This window comes from Trachurus trachurus (genome assembly GCF_905171665.1).
Source record: "Trachurus trachurus genome assembly, chromosome: 1".
In the NCBI taxonomy this organism is placed as follows: domain Eukaryota; kingdom Metazoa; phylum Chordata; class Actinopteri; order Carangiformes; family Carangidae; genus Trachurus; species Trachurus trachurus.
Window position 1 is genome coordinate 2,053,054 of NC_139891.1, and position 17,334 is coordinate 2,070,387.

The 17,334-nt window shown below is 42.2% G+C and overlaps 2 protein-coding genes across 3 annotated transcripts in view; both read right to left on the reverse strand.

The window, feature by feature from the left end:
* Positions 1 to 7,109, reverse strand: part of sh3pxd2aa (SH3 and PX domains 2Aa) — a 149,840-nt gene extending 142,731 nt beyond the window's left edge. For both annotated transcript variants that reach the window (XM_083978282.1, XM_083978281.1), the window contains exon 1: positions 6,830 to 7,109. In XM_083978282.1, the coding sequence (XP_083834408.1) occupies positions 6,830 to 6,964 (135 nt within the window). In that variant the 5' untranslated portion in view covers positions 6,965 to 7,109. The remainder of the gene's footprint in view (positions 1 to 6,829) is intronic.
* A 2,549-nt stretch (positions 7,110 to 9,658) lies between these two features.
* Positions 9,659 to 17,277, reverse strand: stn1 (STN1 subunit of CST complex). The gene is made up of 9 exons (XM_083974046.1): positions 16,641 to 17,277; positions 16,134 to 16,229; positions 15,782 to 15,859; positions 14,281 to 14,454; positions 13,236 to 13,350; positions 11,237 to 11,387; positions 10,723 to 10,845; positions 10,542 to 10,614; positions 9,659 to 10,154 (listed from the first exon to the last, which is right to left on the reverse strand). Exons 1-9 carry the CDS (start codon positions 16,771 to 16,773, stop codon positions 9,997 to 9,999), a joined length of 1,101 nt encoding a protein of 366 aa, XP_083830172.1. The 5' UTR covers positions 16,774 to 17,277; the 3' UTR covers positions 9,659 to 9,996.
* Positions 17,278 to 17,334: the final 57 nt, after the last annotated feature.

Genomic DNA, 17,334 nt, shown 5'->3' on the forward strand with positions numbered 1-17,334 from the left:
ATGATGACAATTTTCTGTCCTTGTGATAGACAATAAAGCTTTTTGAATTGAATTGGATTGAATTGAAATCCTAAAGAGATATGTTTGGACTAGGAATGTCACAATTACTTGTTTTCACAATTAATCGCGGTATTAAATGCCACAATTAATTGATCGCAAAGATTCCTAAATACCTTCACTTTCCAAAAAAAGATTATGTCTGAACCGCGTCGGCAGATGTGCGCCAAAGTAAAGGTAAAGATACTGGTCCATTTACCTAACGTAGGATTGAATTGGTAGGAATTTAAACGCTAGAGTGTCATTTGTAATTAAAAAAAAGATGAAAATAAACTTAAACATTTGGTATCGATGACAATTAATGACTTCAAACACTTCCCCTGGTGGATTAATAATTGGTCATATTTTAATAGATTTTTAAAATATTTTATAATGCATATTTTAACTATTTGATTTTACACATTCATAGTGTTGTGAAATTAATTAATGCATAATAATCGTGATAATCGTAATACCGTGATTATTTCTCTGACAGTAATCGTATCCAAAAAAATCTATTATCGTCGACATCCCCAGACATATTTGGAAACAAATGAATTACTTTTATACATACTTTTATACATACTAATTATACAGATTCAAGTGGTTACAATCACTGAGTGTAACAGCAGAAAGAAAAACCTAAAGCCTTATTTCCATATTGTGGTCCTCCACACTGAAGAAACAGCATGGCATGAACAACACACAATCAGATGAGAGGGTTGATACCTACGGAAGCGCATTGCATTCACTTGATAAAATAAAATTTAGACACCTTATCTCGTAATTACGAGATCTTTTCTCGTAATTATGAGATCCTGATCTCGTAATTATGAGATAAAGAAAAAGGAATGTCTGTAACTCCGCTCTTGTCTCAATCAGAATTGACCGTCCGTGGTAGTACAGTGGATAGAGTTACCTCTCACATGGGAGACTGAGGATCGAGTCCCGTGGTGGGGCTTATTATTTGCATGATGTTTTTTAATTCGGAATTAATTATTCTGAATTAAATAGTTTGGAATCAAATTATTCTCCTTCGAGTTTACATGGAAATAATAATTCAGAATTGGGGTTAACATGGAAAACACATTAAATCGCCTTTATTTAATTCTGCTTAACGTCTGGGGGTCGGGAAGCGTTCTGATTGGACAGGGGGTACACGTGTTACGTATTTACGTCTACCGGAAGAAAACAAACTCCATTCTCAGTGTGTGTGAAGTGAACTGAGCTGCAGCCGCGAGCCGCTCCGCTGCTCCTGAACTTAGAAGCAGAAAGTTTCTCCTCTTAACTGCCAGGATGGCCTTCCCTGGGTGGGGAGGGCGAAGCTCACTGATCGCCTCCACCGCCTGGCCGCCCCCAGCGGCGGCGGCGGCGGCGGCGGCGGCGGCGGCGGGCTCACACACCCTCACTGCCAGGATCGCCTTCCCTGGGTGTGAGCCCGGCCGCCGCCGCTGCTCCGGCGGTGATCCTGGCAGTGAGCTTCGCCTTCCCCGCGGAGCAGCAGCAGCAGCAGCAACAGCAGCAGCAACAGCAGCAGCGGCGGCCGGGCACCGGGGTCTGTGGAGCGGGTTCATGAAGCCTGGTTGTCCCGACATGACTCACTCACGTTATGTTGTGTGTGTTGTAGCCTACTTTTCGGCTACAAGACACACAACATAACGTTACAGTGTTGTGAGTTGAGTCATGTCGGAACAACCAGGCTTCATGAACCCGCTCCACAGACCCCGGTGCCCGGCCGCCACTAGAGCAGCGGCGGCGGCGGCGGCCAGGCACCGGGGTCTTTTATACAGTATGGCGTGTATGAACGGCACAATCGGTTAACGTGGGCCGGTGTGTCCCCCGCCAGCTAATAATGTAGGCTACAGTGACCTAATATACAAAACAAGAACGATATGCCCCAACAAGGATTCGATCCTCAGTCTCCCGCATAGTTAGCAATTGCTCTAACCACTGCACCACCGTAGCATTCATTTATTGTGACAACAAGAGCGGATTTATAGACATTTCCTTTTTCTTTATCTCATAATTACGAGATCTTTTCTCGTAATTACGACATCAGGATCTCATAATTACGAGATCAGGATCTCGTAATTACGACATCAGGATCTCGTAATTACGAGAAAAGATCTCGTAATTACGAGATAAGGTGTCTAAATTTTATTTTATCAAGTGAATGCAATGCGCTTCCGTAGATACCAGTCCCATATCTGTGTGTTAAATGGGGAAATTAGAGACAGCCTGTGATGAGCTTTTTATGCTGATTAGCATGAAACTGGAGGCAGTAGGGAAATAGAGACAGTCAAAAATGCAAGTTGTAAATTCACATATTGATTACTTTTCTGTTTGCATTACAGAAAAAAACAAGATAGAAGATGTAGATTAGTGAACTTTGGAAGTGCAGACACGTGGAGCTACTCCTCAGTCCTCTATCCATTTTTAATGCTAAGCTAAACAACTTCTCCTCACACTTGGCACACAGACATACAAGTGGCATCAGTCTGATGATCTAATGCTCTGGATGAAAGCAAATGAACATGCTTCCTATAATATTGAACCGTTGCATTAATTATTGTGTGAGGACAGGAAACTGGAGGTTATCTGGAATGAGACACTTGTAGTTTATCCACAGTCTCAGAACTGAGAAATATATTTTCTCTCTGACCATGTACATGCTTGTCCATGTTTTGAGACACAGAATCTTCTTTTTTCTCACAGTAGTGCTTATAGAGGTGAATGGCATTCTTCCTCTGCATTATTCAGTCTGGATAAAATATTGTGTATTTTCATAGGGACTATTTCTTTAGCAGAAAGTAGTAATGCAAAATAATGCTGTGAATTATCCCACGTAAACATGCATCTCCTTATTCATTCATTACATTCATTTGACAGGAGCTTTTCTTCACATTATTTACAATAAGTGCATTTTGCCTCTATAGGACAGAAGTGCCATCAAAGGTGGTTGTTGCTCTTAAGCTTTTTAAATTGTATTTTCTAGCTGAAAACAACAACAACAACACATTTGTGGTTATTTGAATATGGAGCCAGGGAGTGAGCTGCCAGTGTGAGATGTAGGCTATGTGGAATGAATCCTAAACATGAACATGTTAGAGCAGCTCACTTGCAATCACATCACCAAAGATCACCTGGATGTTAAAGGACAATTCTGGGCAAATTCAACTCGGGGCTGTATTTTCCTAATATGTTAGGAATGTTAGGTCTAAAAGAAGGAATCTGAAGATTTTCAGTTTAATTGCTCGTGTTTTGCGGTAGTTGTGTCTGCAATGAATGGGAGCAGATGCAAGTTCCACTGCTTAGGCTGTTTACATCCCTCAAAGCCGCAATTTTTTTCCACAGACAGCGTCAGATGGCGACTCAAACATGCACCGAGAAGTTTATTTACTTCAAGCAAGCCGACATGTTTGTAAAACTAGATCTAATTCAAAGTCTCGCGGAGTCTCGCGTGAGACCCAAGTTGACACGCGGTGTGTTCACGTGCAGTTGGAAGCTCCCGTTTGTGTCATAAACTCTTGACTTGCTTGAAGTAAACATTTTTTTCCACAGACAGCATCAGATGGCTACTCAAACATGCACCGAGAAGTTTGTTTACTTAAACACGTAAACACTGAGCGTGTCAACTTGGGTCTCGCACGAGACTCCGCGAGACTTTGAAACTTCTCGGTGCATGTTTGAGTCGCCATCTGATGCTGTCTGTGGAAAAAAATTGCGGCTTTGAGGGACGTAAACAGCCTAAGCAGCAGAACTTCCATCCGCTCCCATTCATCGTTGCCGTGGCGATGCGGGGACAGACACAACTACCGCAAAACAGGAGCAATTATACTGAAAATCTTCAGGTTCCTTCTTTTAGACCTAAAATATTAGGAAAATACAGCCCTGAGTTGAATTTACCCGGAATTGTCCTTTAATTGCAGGTGTGCGTACAGGAGAGAAGTGCTTTAGAAGCTCCTCCTACCAACTCCTAACTGAGAAAATAAAAGCAGAATGAACAGATCCTCTTCTTCTTAAACTATGTCAGCTACAAGATGCAAACTTTATGTGTAGCTGTGGTTTGAAGAAAAACATTTATAATATGCACCACTACAGTACAGTATTAAATACACTGGCTTCGGGCACGTCTTGCATCACAAAACAATCTTGAAGCCATGTCAGCAGCTTGTTTTAAGAACATTATTATTTCTGTTGTTAGCATTTTTCCATGAGGCATAAATGAGTTGTGTGTTTAAGCACATTAACACAAACAAATTGGCATTACACTGACTAAACCTACAGGCAGGTATAGTCTCCAGGACGGAGGTACTGGTTGGTTTCAAGAGCCCCAGGCAAACTATGATTGAGCTGCCATATGGAGTCTGAGACACAATGCAACACAGTGACACAAAGGGTGGCTAGGTCTGTCGGTAGGGAGCCATAGCTCAGTGATGCTTCAACAGCATCAGAGTTTATGGACCAGTTTCTCTGGAGCCACCTCATGTTAAAGACACATGTGTAACGGAGGGTCCGGGTGCACCCTGCTCACCCATAAAAGACGTGCAAACCTGACTGCCAAGCGGTCATTGACCTCTTGGCACAACAGTTTGCATCATCGCCTGACGTACAGGAGGCGATATTTTTTTTCGTAGGATAGGTCCAGGAAAGTCCCGCCTTTCCCGCCGTTCCCGCCTCTGATTGGCTAGATGGGCTCCATTTTCGACCCTGATTGGCTAGAAGGGCACTCGCCTGATTGGTTGTTTGTTTTGGCTGTGAAACGGCTGTGAAATGCAGGCTGTCGGCAAAGTGTGATAAGTGCCTAGATCTACCTGGACTCTCTTCTACTTATCTGGCCTGTCTACACTCTACCTGGTCTTTTTTACTAAACTTAACCAACTCCTTTCTTCATTGCCTAAACCTAACCAATGGCACAATTACACTTCTCTCAAACTCAAAATGTAAACTTGGAATATAAATTTAAAAACTAAATTTTTCGGAATGTGAAACCAGCAGGGATCGAACTCGGATTCACCACACCGCAGGCGGAAACGCAAACCGCTACGCCATGGCATCTGATCACACCAAGAACTTTAGTTGGTGTGTATTTTAGTTTACTACAGTACTGTTGTGAGATGACGTCAATCGGAGGAGAGTTCATCCAGCCAATCAGAGGCGGGGAAGGCAGGACTTTCCCAGACCTATCCTACGAAAAAAAATATTGCATACAGGAGGCCGGGATTCGAACCCCGCCTGGGGCAGTCTGTACCGAAACACAACCAACCAGATAACATCGGCTACACATGCACTATGTCAGAGATGATGTGGTGTAGGCTACTACATCAAATTCAAAGTCACTGACACAAAAATCTATCAAATGTCTGATATTGATAACGTAGTTGTAAAGCAAGTGCAGCACGTCTGATAAAGGAGCACATGTAGTGAGAAATCTATGAATTCCTGCTCTCAAAGGAGAGGACGTGTGCTAATTGTGTCTACATATCATTAAGCCCTGGGGTCTGCAGGGCTGTAATTGCATAGGAGCAAGATTGTGTTCGTTGCATGGTGATCATTTATTATGACTTGTTTATGAGCTCAAAATAGGAAGTGAACTGAGACCGTGAAGTAGCTACAAACCCCCAACACAGATGTAAGTAAGAGGTTTGGTGCTGATGACAAAGGCCACAGAAGGCAAGAATCATCACGAGTGCCTGTTGTGAGGTTTCTTAAAACCAAAATGTAAAACAGTGACCTAAATTCTTACAAATATCAAATGAGGTAGGCCTAGATCAGATAAATTGGATCATGTGCCAAGATTTTTTGTCTGAACTAAGCCAGGAAAGAACTTTGTGCGTCAACTCTGTAGGCTCTGTGGATAAGAAATCCAGAACAGCAACTAAGTGGACAACTAGTCATTTAATCTTTCTTTTTTTTTATTGTTTTGCTTTTTTGTCACATATCAGGGTCCAATCTCCGTCACAGACAGGATGGTCTTGATTTAAAGCATGACAACCAGATCAGATGCGATGGTTTCACCGTTAACAGAACTGTATGAGACAATTTTCCCATTTCCCACTGGGAAAGTCTGACCATGAATGTGCTCCATTCATAATAAATCATTTTAGATGCACCTTACACATTTAGCCCATGATTTATATATTTTGTCATCATCTGAGGATGTGAACACTGCAAGTTTAGCATATAGGCCTAGTCATTTTATTTCTGAACAGAACCAATCCTCTGCTATGAAGTCATTGGCTAACATGAGTGCCTGTTAAAGTTTTGCTATAATGTAAAGGCAGGTTAGAAAATAATGATTTGATCACAACAGCACATGCAGCTGACTTCAGATCAGGTTGGGTTATCAATAGCCTATAATATCTGATTAACACATAGCACCCCAATAAATCTTAATGATAATAAAGCCATCATTTAAATCAATAGCCGTAATTATTGGATTCCATTCCAGGTGGAGCGCAGACTGGGTGTTTGACAAGCAGCAGTAATGACAGCTGAGCTCACCTATGAGGATGAGCTGTCTGTTAGCTATCAATAGTTTGGAATTGTTTATGATGTCATTATGAGCATCTTTACAGCAGGACGTAAATCTCGCCATAACACAGACCTTGGCTCGGTATAGTGGCCTTCGTGATCCACCGCGATTAACGGACTTAATGCAGCGTTAAGGTGTCACGCTGTGACTGTGAACAGGCCAGAGTCTGAGACACGGATATGGGACAAGGTGGGAATACAAGGGGGGGGGGGGGACACAGACGAAGATGAGATAAGGTAGACGGGAAAGGCAACTCACGTAGTGTTTAGACGGATTGCGCCTCTTCTCCACGTCCACGACTTTCACGTCCAGCACAGTCCGAAACTGCATCTTGACCCTGCAAAGGCTGTGCATAAAACCGTCAGGCGGGCAGAGTCTGCCGTGGCTCCACATACAGCGATACAGTATCACGGGAGGGAAACAACAGCATTCATCGCTGTGTCATTTCAAACAAGTCCGACAGCGGTCCATTTAGAGATCAGCTCGCTCGTGGCCAATTCGGTTGCTCCGCGCGGCTCCCTCCTCCCTCCTCCCCCCGTTGACGCAACGGCCATCAATCTGATTAGAAACTTATCGATAGTCTAAACTACAAACCCCCCCCTCAGCGCCTGATCACCTCTCAGCAGTCGAATAGGCTTGTATATATCCAGCAGCGATTTTCACGTTGTCTTCAAGGCTTCACACAGGGAGGGGGGGCTGGCTGGCCAGCGGCGGACGGAGCGCTGATGACGGCGGTCACCGTGAGATGGGGAAGAGACAGAGAAAAAAAAAGTGAGATGAGTTCCTTTGTGTCTGCCGCGATGCCTCACATGGGGGGCATTAGCATACCTGGAGGTTACAGCGTGTCCCTGAACGCAACGGAGCCGGCTGATCCAGATCCAGCGCCAAGCGGCTCCTGATCTACGGCGGCGGCGGCGGGAGGCGCAGTGGGTTTAGGGAGCGGAGTGGGATGGGCTTCACGCACGTCCTCGGTGCTAGCTACTTGGAATAGGGCACTCAAGGAAAAACACTTGGCTTTGCCCCCCTCCCGACAATACTCGTCTATGACATTATGCATCCACCCCATAAACAATACAGTCTGCAGTGCACTACGGTTCATCTATTATAGTCAATCACTGGATAACTTTTCCTCCCCGCTTCAGAGAATATGGAATGATGTATTAAGAAATCCCTGGCAGGTTAAGACAGTGCTGCTGCCTGTATGTCGACATAAAAAGTGGGTTATAGCTATACATCGGTGTGTTATTCATCAACATATAGGCTACACAGCACCAGGCAGCGTGATTGTGTGAAGCCACGACCAGTCAGTCAGTCAGTCAGTCAGTGTCCAGCCTCTGAGTCATGAGCCGCTGTCTGCCGGAGACACGAGCAACTGGAGGTAGCTATATGGATACAGATGTTTCACAGGCGACCAATCAGCAGCGGCCTGCTCTACGTGAGAGAGCCAATTAACGACCAAACACTGCCCCCATGTGCATACTGCTACATAGGCAAGATGCTAAACACTCAGAGGATATTCAGATTTTGTGTTTTTGTTTTTTGTTTTTTACAGTGAAACAGCTGAAACATACAATGGATCATTTTACAAACCATGCTCACCGTATCACAATGAGCAGCTCAAGTCAAGGCTGTTTTATTCATTTAGCCCAATATCACACATTTGCCTCATGGTCTTGTCAGTCTTGCAGCATTGCAGCTTCTGTCCTTCAGTCACCTGAATGACACCTCCTGCAAACCAAGTTCAGCATCATTTTATTTTATTATGAACCCAAGACAGAGATTCCAACCGAGTAGTTCCCAACAGACCCCATACTCCAGGACCACTTAATATCCATACTGCTTGAAATATATGTGAAAATGCATATCTGGATTGCCAGCAGAGGTACTGCCCTTGGGACCCTAAGAGTGGCAATACATTTGAGACAATGTCATGAATTGATTGAAACAGAATATGTTGTATCAGGCTTTCAGGTGAATTATTTGTGCTTGAAGTGAAATGCATTACAGATGAAGTTTAGTGCGCTCATTATGTGAAGTGCTTTTCATGGTGATGTCATCAAGGTTAACTTGTGCTCGGAGATAAGAAAAAGCATGTGAAATGATTGGCTTCAGTATTCCCCAGATTGTGAGCAAACTTGCATTATGGGAAATATTAAAATGCAGTATTTGTATGACTGCACATTATATTTTTTAAAAAGAGACTGTATATGCTTGGGGATTTGTAATGCTTTTCTTATGATAGGACAGTATGGGGCAGGAAATGATGTAGCACCTATGCTACATTAAATTTGACTATCTTGATCTTGTTTAAATGTGTCCTTGTATTACAGAACTGCACCTATACACACGATATTATAATTCAGTCTTCTCGAGGGTCCAGAGTAATCTAATACTTTTAATATGTCAGTAGCTAGAATGCTTACATGGTGCATATTCTTAAATACATTTGCATTTCATCAACTCACACAGGAGGTTTAATATGAGCCTTTGGCCCAACAAGGGCTCACTAGCAGCTTAATCCAGCCCTGGCAATATTAACTGATATAATGCCCTGACGGTGGTCGTCCTTTATTACCTGACATTAAGGCCCTGTAGTGACAAAGCTCCCTCTAGCTGTTCAACTTTTTATCATTATTCATCATTCCAGTTTTCTGCGTATATATTAATCAAAGATGAAAAACCCTCCCATCAGACACAATATGATAATTTTGTAGGATGATATTACATCTGAATTTTGTGTATGTACAGAGTATGTGGCAAAGTTGAACTATTACTGTATGGCTACATAAATTAAGTGTTCAAATTAATGTTTTACAGGTTGTCTACTGTATTGCATTGCCATTCAGTTTGTCTATAACTGCCTTTTTAAACAGGTAACAGTGATTTAAAAAAAATATATATATATATATATATATATTATCACATATTTATCTTGTATAGTTATCTTTGGCCAATTTGATAGGGTTCAGTGAAGAGATGACACTCTGAGGGTATGTACGTATGTCGTTCATGGTAGGAAATGGGTTCCAGCAGCTAGGAGGTTAATATGGACAAAAATGTGATTCATCTTTTTTACTGATTATTTATTTCTATATACATATACACATGGCCAAGAAAACCAATGGCCTTTGAATGACAATTTACATAACATACTTGGCAAATAAATGTGATTCTGATTCTGATATATACATCGGCTGGCTGCCAGTAAGAAAATGCTATTTAACAATCATAAATATTTTCAACAGTGGTCCTTGAACCTTTTTATTTACATAGTAGAGCAGGAGTGATCTATAAAATAAGGCAAGGATAAGGCTTACTATAAACTTAGGAATAGAAATCACATGATGTCACAAAATTTGGAGCAGTAAGCCATGTGCAAATATTAAGAGCAGCGATCGAGCAATCCCTAACCCCCTGTGCTCGAGTTAAAACGCTGTATAATAGTTGTCAGTGGTGCTGACAATGTCACTGTTGCACTCTAGAGATTTGAGGACCAGCTCCAGTGCTGCTCTGCTCACGTTAAGGCTGTAGCGGTGCTTGACAGCAGACAGGATGTGCAGGACGTGGCAGCCCTTCTCTGCATCTGCAGGTACGGCAGGAAACGACTGTCAACACGCAGGTACGGTATGTGGCCATGCAAACATGCATGCATTAAATGGAAACATATTCACGGCATCCAATTTTTCAATATTTCCTACTGTTATTTCAGTTAATTTAATGGGTTTGTTATTCATATGAGTGACAAAAAGGCATTAGCCTATCAGCCCCTAATTGTAAAGGTGAAAAATACAGCAGGTTTAATGCTAATGTGATATTTGACAAGCAGGTGAAAAGCTTTCATTTCCGATTGTGTGAAGTTGAACACACTGCCATAGAGAAGATTGTCACTCATTCAAACCAAAAGCTGCAGTACGTCAGCATTAGTCAAAATGTTCACACTTAATTTAGAACAGATAATAATTACACTTACACTTCTCCCTTTTTGAGTCTTCCCTGATGATATCTTTTACAGCAATGAGTAGATCTTTATCCTGTACAGTCACCTGGTGAGGAGCAACAACAGCAGACACACCAAAGTCCACAGTTAATCCTCAATCCTCTAATAATCTAAACGCAGTGGGAAGAATTAATTCAAGGAACCAGTTTCTTACATAATAGACTGTGTCCTGAGACTTGATCTTGCGGTATATGATACCCTCATTCTCTAAGATTTCCAGTGTTTCCTTCAGAAGCTGGCGCAGCTGCTGGCAGCCAGACACACCTGCCACCGGCTCCTGAACAGCAAGAGAACAGAGGAGCAAAACACAAAAGCACTGGAGTGCAAGTCTGAAAAGGAATAGACCTTTAAATCTAGAGGACCTACTGTGAAAATCTGATGTTTACTGCTGTAGCTCTAGACACATAAAAACATTTCTGTTAACACACTCCTATTATAAAATGTAAATTGCCACGCTAACACCTTCAGAAGTATAGTATAATCAAGATTCATCAATTTAGTTTTGTTCCAAAAAAAAGATAGATATAATCTTGGTTTTATTTATTATTACTTGTACCATTCACACCTAGGGCGTGCACTTCAAATAAATTCCGATGTTTGATTTTCACTTCATCCCTCCACCACACATCTTTAAACAGAGATGGTCCCCTGATATTATCCTGCCATACCTGGTCGGCAGATGTGGTTTGAGGCTGCTGGGAGATGAGAGGCTGCAGCAGGTCCAGAACATCGTACGGTCTGAACCTGCTCACTGAATTCTGCTTAAAGAAATCCTTGATGATATTCGTTGCTCTGCCAATAGAGCTGGGGGTTGTGTCACTGGAAAACAACCAAGAAGGTGGGTCTTATTATCAAGAACATTTTAAAGCCCCTGTACAGACTTTTCATTTTCCCACTGTCATGAAGACGTTTGTCTGGCCGGCGTGGTGATTTGTTTTGGAAACGTCGGAAAGAAGACGGGACTTGCTTTGAAAACTTTTTTTTTTTTAGCAGCTATCTGCAGCGTGCGTAATGTATCTATTCGTATAATTTCGTCAGTGGTCCGACCCGACCATGCCTTCCAGAGGTATAGAATTAGACTACTTAGAAATAGCCTATCTTCACACTGATGGGCTCATTTGCTGTTGTAGGTAACAGAGACACATCAGCAGAAACCACAGACTTTTGCGTATCCAGTTAAAAGCTCCGTACCGGGGCTTTAAGACAACTCTTAAAGCTTTTGTAACATGAAAGGAGTCACTTCTGACTTCACAGCCCTCCTCAGGACATTTAAAGGGATATTTCAACATTTTGGCAAATTCTCCTATTGCCATAATCCCTATAGTCTTAGCAGTAGGTTCATTACCCTTATTTGTCGGTGTAAGCTGTTTTTAGATCAGTGGGGAAGAGACGTGAGCTCTGCACAATGTGCGGTATTTCTGGGCTTTCCCTCAAAAATCTATCAAAATATACAATCCAACAACTCCAAAATGCTCTTGTGGACAAGTTGTGACCTGCACATTCACCACACTATGAAATAATAATGGAACGTTGCGAGACAAGAGTTGTTTTAGAGGTAAATCCATAAGCGGAAATACATTCCTGGCACGGCTGCTCAGCAGAGTGATTTCAAAAGCGAAAGTAGTTCCGAGTGTGTTGTAATGTTATTATTTCATAGCGTGGTGAATGTGCAGGTCACAACTTGTCCACCAGAGTGTTTCGGATTTGTTAGATTGTGTATTTACTAGTTTGATGAGGAAAACGTAGAAATACCATGAGCCTCTGTTATGTTAGCTGAGCAGCTCACGTCTCTGCTCCGCCGATCGAAAAATAGCTTGCACAGACAATTAAAGGTAATGAACCTACTCCTAAAACTATAGGGATTATGGCAATAGGCCAATTTGCCAAAAATGTTGAAATATCCCTTTAAAAGGACTGTTCTGTCTCAGTCTTCTTTATTGCACTCAACGACTATAATTTTCAACAAAGACATTTAAAAACTCACTTTCCACTCCCTCTCCTCACAGACAAATGGCAGACACACAAAAGTTAGTGTCTAGTTGAAGATCATGAAAGCGGGTAGCTCCATTCGGAGCTGGTGGAGGCCAAAACTGAACTAAAGGTGAAGTAAATATCAGATCTCTGACCTTATCAGATACAGATACAGTACAACATGGAAAGTCTGAATTCAGAATAGCTACGAATACAGATCCCGCCTCAGGGCATATTTTGCTTTTAATTATGTTGCTTCTGTTGGATTTGTGCACCGTATCATCTCTGGCCTCGAACATGTTTTGTTTTGTAGTACAACATTATAAGGCTATGATTTCTGTATTGTATGTACTGTATTCTGTTGTTGAGGTGGTTCCACTTCTTTTACATTTTAAATATATAAGTGTTGGAATGTTGCTGGTTTCTGCAAAGTACCCGTATATTGAAACTCCTGACACTGAGAATAATCCAAATTTATTCCGTTGCACAATTTTGATAAAACTGGTATTGACATTGTAACATTAAGGTGTTCACACCAGTCTGAAACTGAGATGAAATCACATTTCATTGGCTGCATTTACCATAACCTCTAAATGCCGTTTTGCGAAGGCATTTTGACTTAAAGACCAGACTCTATCTTGTTTGTCTTGATTAGGGCTCTTAAAATAATGTACAATGGAGGATGGATGTTTGTACCCTGCTGCTGCATTAGGTTGCAGCTCAAACGGTTTGTCATAGCACTGCCTGTAGAGCTGAGGAACCTCCATCATCCACGCTATCTGGACCGCCATCACTGGGTCGTCCACCTTATCTAGGAACACACACGGACATAGATGTGCAATTTTTATATATGGGTAGAGGACAGAGATGGCATGTACTCGCGTATACACAATCTGTGCTACATGTGGTTGTGTGTGTTTGTTTGTGTATGAGACAGAGACATGTAGCCCATCATAAAATGAGACTGCGATGTCACAATAAAGAGTCTCCTTGCTAGGCTGTTAATGTTGCTAGAGGACAGCAGGAACTAATGCATGCTCCTTTTTCACCATTTGTAGGTTTTTTGTTAACAACCATTAGTTAAAGCAGAAGTAAGCGATCCGGTCGTTTTGGCTAATGCTGCGTTCCAGGCAGGCTTTTGAAACCGTAAATTACAGCTTCAAGTCACGACTTACGACTTTGTAGCGTTCCAGGCAACCCACTTGTGTTTTTCCGACCTGTTTTACCTGTGAAAGTCACTATAACGGCCACTCATAACTTCTGACCCGTGAACTCGTACCAGATTGAACTGGTACGACTTCACAGGTCGGAAAAACACGAGTTACGAGTTGCCTTGAACGCACCATAACGTCTTGTCAGCCGATGGAGTTAGCAGCCCCCGCCCTCGTCATGGATCTATTGGTCCTCGTCCCTACGTCACCACATTCACGCGCATCCCTTGGCTGCACACACAGCCCTTCATGCCGTTCTCTCTCCTCATTGGATAAAACTTGTAGGATACGAGAAAAGTTTTCTCCTCGGCTCAGAGCAGAGCAGAGGGACTGAGAGACCCGTGTTTCAGTCCAAACACTCTATGTAAGTGATTGCTGTCGGAAGATAGAACTATTTAAGACTTATAGTAACACAAAAATATTGCTTACTTCTGCTTTAGATATTGCTATTTTTAAAATATATGCTGGTATATCCAACTACCACTGTGGTCTGCAGATTAAAACAATGAGAGATAATCCTCTCCACTCACAGAAGACGGAGGCCATGATTTCTCTCTGTTGCCTTGACGTCTTGACGAGTCCTCTTACTCGAAGCAGCTCTCCGATCTCCAAGTGGCAGCGGTTCTTTTGCCTCTCTCTCAGCTTCTTCAGCTCAGCAACTGGGTTGAAGCCTCCCGTACCTCCATCACCGTGCCTTTCCCTAGCTGGGGATGACAAAGCACATTTTTTGTAAATGTATAATACTAATAATGTGAAGTACATCAGCAATTTACATCTCTTTACAGTAATACCTGAAGACCATCAAGATTCTGAATTTCTAAGCATCATTACCCAACATGCATTACTGTTGAAGGTGATGAAATGATTTGGATTTTGCAGCCTCATGCTCACATCAATCATATTTTCGGTGCAAAGCTCTGACGAGTTGTGCACTACCGGTCTAGCACCAAACAACAGACAGACAAAGTAACTCATTAGCTGGAGAACATACCAAGCAAAAATATCCAGATCCTTCTGAAGAGTTGGTTGAGGACCAATCAGAACTATATGGAGAGTGAATACTGAACTTTAATTTGTCAGATAGCCAGAAACACAATCAGATGAATACAGATGTTTCTCTGTGAATGGCAACTACAAGGTGCACACAAATAACCCAAACCCTATAAACTTAAGGTTTCATACCAAAGAAACATGATTATTACCGATTAGGTCTACCTGCCTAGTACGTAAACAAAAGACGTACTACTGAATCAAAATGTTAGCTGATGGCCATAATGTACCAGGAGAAATAGCAATGCACCTCCTCCGTTCCTTCTCTGAGTTACGGGGGGGTCCGTGCAGCAGTTTTTGTCCATATAATGGTTGTGAATGGATACCAACTTTCTTCGTCCAAAAAGACACACCAAAAAAACATCCAAATACCTCCACACTGCTCGTCTGTAATGTCCCTCTTGTATTGAAGCCCCGACATGAGAAATTGTTCCGAAAAAAATTAAATAAGTCTATATTTTAAGCTTGTTTGTAGCGGAAGCTCCCAGTGTCTCAGTTCACTGCTCTTCCTGTGTTCCTGTGTTGCACTGACCAGCGGAACAATTTCTCATGTCGGGGCTTCAATACAGGAGGGACATTACAGACGAGCAGTATGGAGGTATTTGGATGTTTTTTGGTGTGTCTTTTTGGACAAAGAAAGTTGGTATCCATTGACAACCATTAAATGGACAAATACTGCTGTGCGGACCCCCCCCCCCCCGTAACTCAGAGAAGCCACGGAGGACTCTGAAAATTCTCACAGCTCTTAGTCGACATGAGGGTGAGTAGATAATGAGTGAAATTTGAATTTTGGGTGAACTATCCCTTTAAACTACATCCAGTAGCACTGACATGACATGTGTCTTATTTACATAATAAAATCAGCTAAGAGGATGCCAGAAAGCACATAAACCTTTTATTTTGGTAGTCAATGTGATGTGTTGTACACAGATCTTATCATATGACAATAATGTCATTGAAACTACGCACATGCAAACTCACATTTTCCTGGATCTTCTTCCTCTTTTAACAGGTCGTTCTTCCAGCACAGGCAGTTTATAACACCAGTACCATCATCCACTGTGGGCAGAGGAAAAGATACTCAGAATAAGACAACAAGACTGTTGTTTTGCTTGTGAAATACATAAACCACAGCCATTTTTATTAGTAGGACTTCACAGAGGAGAGTATGTGTCAGTTTGTGAAATGTGAGCAAAACTGTTGTGCGGCAGACACACACATGGTCCTAGTTTACATCAAGACATAGCTGATTCATACAGCGAACACACACACACACACACACACACAGCATGTGGTTGCAGTCTGTTTCCACACAAGAACTCAGTTAGATTACCTCCATAACAGAAGAAGTCCTCTTTTTCTCTCTTGTAAACTACAGTCCCAAGCACATCAACTTTGTAGACTGGGTGTGACTTGTAAAAATACACACCTGAGAAACACACAGAACAAAGCCAATAACTTCAAATGAATATGATAGTTCATTTGGGCAGATCAAATAATCGAAGGATTATTAAATAGGAATATGTGACTATGTGTACAGATATCTATATTTAATTTAAAATAACAATTACAGTGAAGATAGCGTTCTAAAATGGTAAATCATATGAAACAAAAACAGGATGCATATGCCATACCTGGCCAGATACAAACAAACCATCTCTGCTGCACTTCATGGGTTTACAAAGTGATTAGCTAACTAGCCAACAATGAATTCACAGTGACTGGTGACAGCCTCCAGCTGCACTGGTAAGTTAGTTAACTGTTGGGCAACAACATTCAGATATTGAATGCAAACAGCTAGCTGTAACAACTTAAGCATCTGTAGCACATGTGTTGTTACCTGGCACCTGTATGGACTCTGTCATCTGCAGGATGTCTCCGATATACAGTCTGGCAAAGGCAGAAAAGACTGGATCCAGCCCCCACAACATAGAGGGGGGCTCTTCTGCTGGATCCATCATAGTCGCTTGCATTTTAACATTACAACAAAAACAGATTATTTGCCACCTCTCTGTTTTTGCCCCATTGGGCTAACAGTGTCCAGCAAGAAGTAAGCTAGCTGTAGTCGTGCTTTGTCCTAACAAAGTAAATAAGTTTGTCACGTGACGCGTTTTTAAGTTAAATAGCCCCTTGGTGCTTACGTTAGCTCATGTAGACCCATAGAAACGCGAGAGAAAGGGTCGCGTTGCGGAGTGACATTAAATTATTGGGACGTTTCAAAGCGTTGTACTGACAGTTTATCCGCCGACTAGCGCGTTCGCGTTTCGCAATGGTTGCTGGGACATGTAGTTTCAACGACACAAAGAAACCAGACTCCTGTGGTCATTGAGGCAATACTGGCCGATGTAGGCATACAAAGAACAATAAACACACCACAAACTAATAGTTTTTCCTCAAGAAAACGCTACAACATCACCGTTGGTACGTAAACTGTCCTTTACATTAGCTGTGCTTAGTCTCCCGTACAGACGAGGGCAGCAGAAGACAACAATGACCCAGCCGACTGACGAACACGCGGAGCACGGAGAGAAGGA